This window comes from Cynara cardunculus (genome assembly GCF_001531365.2).
Source record: "Cynara cardunculus var. scolymus isolate 2C chromosome LG 2, CcrdV1, whole genome shotgun sequence".
Taxonomy (NCBI): Eukaryota; Viridiplantae; Streptophyta; class Magnoliopsida; order Asterales; family Asteraceae; genus Cynara; species Cynara cardunculus.
This window is the reverse complement of record NC_037529.1, coordinates 11,373,938-11,379,937: the sequence shown is the minus strand read 5'-3', so window position 1 is coordinate 11,379,937 and position 6,000 is coordinate 11,373,938. Positions and strand designations below refer to the sequence as shown.

Below are 6,000 nucleotides of genomic sequence, written 5' to 3'. Positions count from 1 at the left end.
GAAGTTAAGTGTGTATAACTAAAATAGAAAAGTTAAGGGGCGAAATGTACATTATAAGAAGTTAAGTGTGTATAAGTAAAACAGAAAAGTTAAGGGGCCAAAATGTCCATTACAAGAAGTTAAGTGTGTATAAGTAAAATAGAAAAGTTAAAGGGCCAAAATATACATTACATGAAGTTAAGTGTGTATAACTAAAATGGAGAGCCGTTTTAGTGTATTTATCAACCCACTCGAGGTTTCTCATGATTTGGATGAAGTTGAATCGAATTCGAATAATGGGTTTTTGTTAGATGATGGATGATCAGAAAAAAGATGATTTTGAAGATCAAGAAGAAGAAGAAGGTGTTCATGAGACTTCCCATGATTTGGATGAAGTTGAATCGAATTCAAATAATGGGTTTTTGTTAGATGAGGGTTAAAATGGTAATTTATTGTCATTCAGAAAATAGTTACCAAACAATATTGTTTTATTCAACACTTAACCATTCTGACCTTCTGCATTAAATTATTCAGCAACTACCAATCAGAATAAATGTATAATCCAAACGCCCCCATAATTTGGTGTCCATTTTAATATTTTTTTATCTTTCAAGATTCTATGTTTGATCTTTTTCCCTGTTGGTCGTCCAACTTTTCTTCTACGAAGACCAAGATTGATTTGCAAAAACCACATGAATTCTGATGGTTCGGAAGCTTGAAGTAAAAGCAAACTAAAAAAGCTTTGATTTGCACCTGCATTGATAATTACCCAAGTGGTAGATTGAATTACAGAGGAAACCAAAAGTTTGAAGGTTTTGTGGTTTTGATCTTGCTTTTAAGCCAAATCATCCCTATAATTCACACCTTACACAACAAACTTAGGGTTCCATATCCGATCTGACCCAGCCACAGGTATTTCTATTCATCTCTGCTTCTTTCTCTATCTTCAATTAGTAATTTTATTCAAACCTAATACCACCCGACTTCATTTGCGATCCAATAACTTGGATTTTGACGGTATTGATTTGTTCGAAAGTGGGAAAGCAGGAATCGTTTGCATCTGTTATCAAATTGGTGCCTTTTGTAAATTTCGGAATTGGGGTTTGTGTGCTTGCTCCTGTTCATGTAGAATTCATGGTTAAAAGTGCACCAATGGAGATCGATTGGTTTTGGCTTTGATTGTTCCAGATAATTTGTAGCTCACAAAGAGAAATAGGAATTAATCAGATGAATGAACTGATATCACAACCATGGCAAACATTATAAGGTATAAGAAATTAGGGGTTTGTACTTTATTGCGAGTAGGGTTTATGAGCATGAAATTAGAGGTTTTGATTTTGAACTAGAGATGAATTTATATGGACATGCTCCAACTCCAAGGCAAACATACCATATAGGAACTCTGATTTTGGACTTATTTATGTAAAGATCAAGCTTTTGGGGATCACTTTGATTTTGGACTTGTAGCTGCTAAAATATGCATTTTTAGGGTTTCTTTGTTGTTATTTCATGTTTCTATTCTTCAAACCAATGAGCTATGGAGATGTATCTTGCAGGAAGTGAATTCCATTAGAGCTGTTCTGTGCTTAACAAAATAAAAGTACAGGGTCAAGGCGGGGAGTACTCCTGTGGTGAGAAGCAACTCCCAAATCTGTTGAACATGGTAAGAGGATCATACTCTCCCGAATATATATATATATATATATATATAGCATTATTGTTATATTGAATGACTTATAGTTCTTGTTACTAGTTGTAATGATGTGTGCAAGTTTTTTAACCTTCATGATCACTTGGCGAACCAAGGTTCTACATCTTTTAGCTTTGATCTTTTCATGGATTTGTTGTTTTTCTAGTTTTTGCACATGAGTGAAGGCTTAGGCCATGTTTGGCAACCATAAGCTAGCTTACTTTTGTGCTTATTGAAAAAGCGCCATTTGGTTAGTAATAAGCTAAATTTATAAGCTAGCTTTTTGAAACACTACTTGAACTAGCATTTCAGTAAGCACGAATGGATTATTTTTTTCACAACTTTCTTTCCGATTATTCCCCTTATATCTAATTTTTCAACTGTGTCCTTTTAGGGTCATTTTTACATTATCTAGATTATCAACCAAGTTTTACCAAACATGACTAGTTTTTGAGCTCACAGTTAGTTTGCCAAAACGCAGCCTTAGATGCTCAAGCTTGCCATAGATGTACTTTTCTTTTGCATTGAAGAACCCAACTTAAAAGTGTTCATAAAATGATGTCTAACATGGAAGATAAAGCTCTGAACAGATGAGTACATCTTGGCCCCTGTCTGGCAACAATAAGACATCCATAGAAGGATGAATCTAGAGAATCTCCACATCTATATAAATGGCATAGAGTAGAAGTACGATAAACACACTCCTCAACTTGGTGCATAGATATTTGTCATAGATCAGTCATCTCAGTTTTTTAAAGCGGCTTTAGCCTAGTGGGTAGAATGATTGCGAGGTTCATGGTTCGACTTTAGGCACCACTCACCTGCCCATGGGACACATGATTTATCTCTCCCATGATGGCTGTGGTACCCGTACGTTACAGAGGGTGGCGTCATACCCTTTTTGCATAACTATAACATTTTGCCCATATTAGGTGCTCAGATGAGGTAATGTAGGCTTCCTACGAACACAAAGTACTTTGCTTTTGGACCTCAGAACCCAAGACATATATTGTTTAATGAGTAATAGACTAATAGTGTAAACTATTTATATTTCAGTGTTGGATTCTGTAGATTTGATTTACATTGTGATAAATTGTTTTAAAGATAACTCAGAGCAATGCATGGGTAAATAAGTAGTTGGTTATATCAACCAAACCGATCCGAGTATATCCCACTCAAGTGTAGGGTGATATGAGTAAATCCATTGGTCAAGGTTAACATGTAAATTTGTTTGCTTCTTAGGTTTACCACTCTACGTTTGTTGACGAAGAAGGAATTACTAAAGCTTGTGGGTGCCCCCTACTTCCTTTGAAAAGTCACATAAGAGGACCTGCTCCAGTTTCAGATCAAGGTCAAACTCTTTTTTAAGTATATAATATTTATATACGGCAAAACTCACAGACTGTGCTTGAACCCTTGACCTCCAAGAAGGCTGGGATCTACTGGTAACCCAAATACCGCTGGCCAATGACCTTTAATAACCTTTTCATGTGTGCTAAACTGCTAATAAGAAATGCTCGATAAAACCTTAATCTGATTTTTCGCTTTGTGCAGCCACAACTGATATCATTGATGAAGCAATCACATTCTTTAGGGCTAACGTCTTCTTCAAGAACTTTGATATCCAAAGCCCAGCTGATAAACTTCTTATATATCTAACGTTTTATATCAATGTGGCCTTAAAGAGGCTTGAAGGCTGCAGAACGTTAGCTGAAGGGACAAAAGCGGTAATTAACCTCGGTTTGGAAGATGTTCCTGTACCTGGAGAATCGGGTTTCCCTTTTCCTGGCCTCTTTCCACTACCCGGATCTCAGCAAGAAGCAGGTAAACTCTTCTATCAAGAGTATGTCAACATGTGTGCTGATACAAAAGTCAATACATATCATAAGTAAATAACTTACGAGGACCTTTTCGACATTTACCAAAAAGTTTAATCGAGAAATATGGTCCCTCAAAATTTCAATCTAGAATTATTGCTCGTTATTGATTGTGGTTTGCAAGATTTTCTTGTTTTGTCGTTATTGGATGACGTTTTTTGGACATTTGACAAATATTCAAACTCTTGTATGAAACAAGTTGTTCCTCCCTTTGTCCTCTTCCTCCAAATCAACCATTTATGTTGGTTAATTTAATTAAAATAATGTAATCGGTATGATTTTGAAAGTAACGACGTCCTCACCATGTTCGAGTCTCCTAGGGGCCACTAAGGATTTCCTGGTTGTTATCCCCAGGACCCTCTAGAATTAGTCGAGGTGCGCTCAAGCTGGCCCGGACATCCAAGTTTACCAAAAAAATAAATACGTTTACAAGAGTCACGTAGTTGGACTTGTTATAATTCATGTTTCGATGCCATTTGTTGATGCCTGTAAGATTTTGGAATGCAGAGCTATTGCGGAATTATCTGAAGCAAATAAGGGAAGAAACGAGCGGGAGATTGTTGAGCGTTGCATACAGACATAACGGGACTCCAAACAAGTGGTGGTTAGCTTTTGCTAAACGCAAGTTTATCAACACCATCGCTCTTTAGAACGACGCGGTTTGATGAAAAAAACATTCATATTTAAACCCCTGTACACAAACCAAGCAAAATGGAAGTTATTTTGTAGCATATTATTCATGATCTGTTTAGAGTTTGGAGTTCAAGATTCGTAATATGATATTGTTGTATAAATCAATCTTGGTACATCAGTGGTTATATCAAATCACGTTCCTCACTGCTATTTCAAATTTTGACTTTGACTGTTCCTTGCTTGATCCATGTATCATCAAATAAAGGATGCTCAGGAGGATCAGTAAAATGGACTTCATATTCAACAAGACAAGAAAAAAAAAATCAATAAAATTGTAAAATGGTAATTTAAGTTGGTATTATTTCATACAGTGGCACTGTTTGAATTTCAGGAAAATACGGTAGCACCGTTAACAAACCTAAATTTTTTACCCTTTGGTGGCGAAATAATACGGTGGCACGTGCCACCCATGCCACCACACAGGTCCGCCCCTGCTATTGACGACACCGACTTACGACAGAGAGGGATCGAAAGAGGGGGTTACGGTTACGCTTATTCGATTAGTTTAGTTGTATATAACATATTGTACGTTTTAAAATTCAACACTTTTCGCTTTACAACTTGTATATGTATGCTATAGCTACATGTACAAATTTAATGCTTTACGGTTTGGTATCTAGTATAAACAGATAAGCATAAGCATAATTTAGTCGGATAGTACGTTGCAATGATCGTACTTGGTAGTTTGTAACAGTTGCATTCATATGATTGTTTAGTTGTACTTAACGTTGTAAAAATTTGTACTCAATGGTTTGCAAGAGTTGCATTCATCGATTATTTAGTTGTACAAACGTTGTAATGATTGTATTTAATAGTTTGTACGGTTGTATTCATTATTTATTTAGTTGTCTTTTAAAGTATTAGTTAGTTGTACCTGATGTTTAAAAGATTAATCACAAGGTTGATGTCTGATTGGTTTGAGCTTAAATTCAAAAGATCAAAAGTGCCTGAAGTCCCATGTTCAAATCCAAGGAGGAACAATAATCCCCTTGTGGCCACAGAGGTTCAAATGGCGGTGACTCCGGACCACCCGCAAAGTAGGTGGTATCCTGGAATTAGTCGGCTCACATAACGGATTAAATATCAGGTTAATTAAAAACAAAATGTTTAAATGATTATAACCTTAAAATCTATACACCTAATAAATAAGTAACTTGGGTGACACGTGCCATCTTTTGGTGAGTCGGTTATCTTATTTTTCCGCCTAAACATGTATCTAGACACAATTTACATTAATGGTTCAAAGAGGCCTATTTGGTTGACATCTGTCCCTCTAAAAATATATCTTTCTTTTTTTATCGTGGTTTAACCGATTTCCCTACTAAACGGGATTTAGTTCAGACTAAAATCCTTCAGCCAATCTGACAGGTTATTGCTGACAGCCTTCAGCTTGTGTTTTTAGCTTATCGTGACAGCTTTCAGCTATTACTGAAGATACAGCTTTCAGCTTATCGCTAACAACTTATCGTGACAGCTTTCAGCTATCACTTGCTGATGTTGTCTAGGAGTTTTGTAAGACGAGTTTTTGGTTAACATGTCGGCTATAAAAGGTTTTTTTTTGCCAAAAAATATGTCTATATTTGTTCAAAATAACACATTTAATTTTATTCTAGAGTTAACTTCATTTTAACTAATTATTGATATAATTTCATTTTTAAATTCAAGTCTGAAGAGTTATTTATCATAGTTATACTTCAGAGTTATTTTAAGAGTACAAGTCTGAAGTCACATCGTACTTTCAATAATCATTCATATCTGTAA

General features: G+C 35.6%; 1 protein-coding gene across 2 annotated transcripts; it reads left to right on the top strand.

The window, feature by feature from the left end:
* The first annotated feature begins 621 nt into the window (after window positions 1-621).
* LOC112506727 (actin-related protein 2/3 complex subunit 3) lies at window positions 622-4,389 on the top strand. 2 transcript variants are annotated; one of them, XM_025110968.1, is made up of 6 exons: window positions 640-891; window positions 1,067-1,246; window positions 1,536-1,642; window positions 2,912-3,020; window positions 3,224-3,493; window positions 4,054-4,389. In XM_025110968.1, the coding sequence occupies exons 3-6, from the start codon at window positions 1,640-1,642 to the stop codon at window positions 4,194-4,196; spliced, it is 525 nt and encodes a 174-aa protein (XP_024966736.1). In that variant the 5' UTR covers window positions 640-891; window positions 1,067-1,246; window positions 1,536-1,639; the 3' UTR covers window positions 4,197-4,389. The 2 variants fall into 2 exon arrangements, with proteins under 2 accessions (XP_024966735.1, XP_024966736.1); XM_025110967.1 differs by lacking the exon at window positions 1,067-1,246 and having other exon boundaries at window positions 622-891.
* The last annotated feature ends 1,611 nt before the right edge of the window (window positions 4,390-6,000 follow it).

Excerpts from the sequence above, each read along its gene's own strand:
- LOC112506727 (XM_025110967.1), top strand. Across the intron at positions 3,021-3,223 it reads TGCTCCAGTTTCAGATCAAG|CCACAACTGATATCATTGAT; the intron begins GTCAAACTCTTT and ends CGCTTTGTGCAG. Across the intron at positions 3,494-4,053 it reads CGGATCTCAGCAAGAAGCAG|AGCTATTGCGGAATTATCTG; the intron begins GTAAACTCTTCT and ends TTTGGAATGCAG.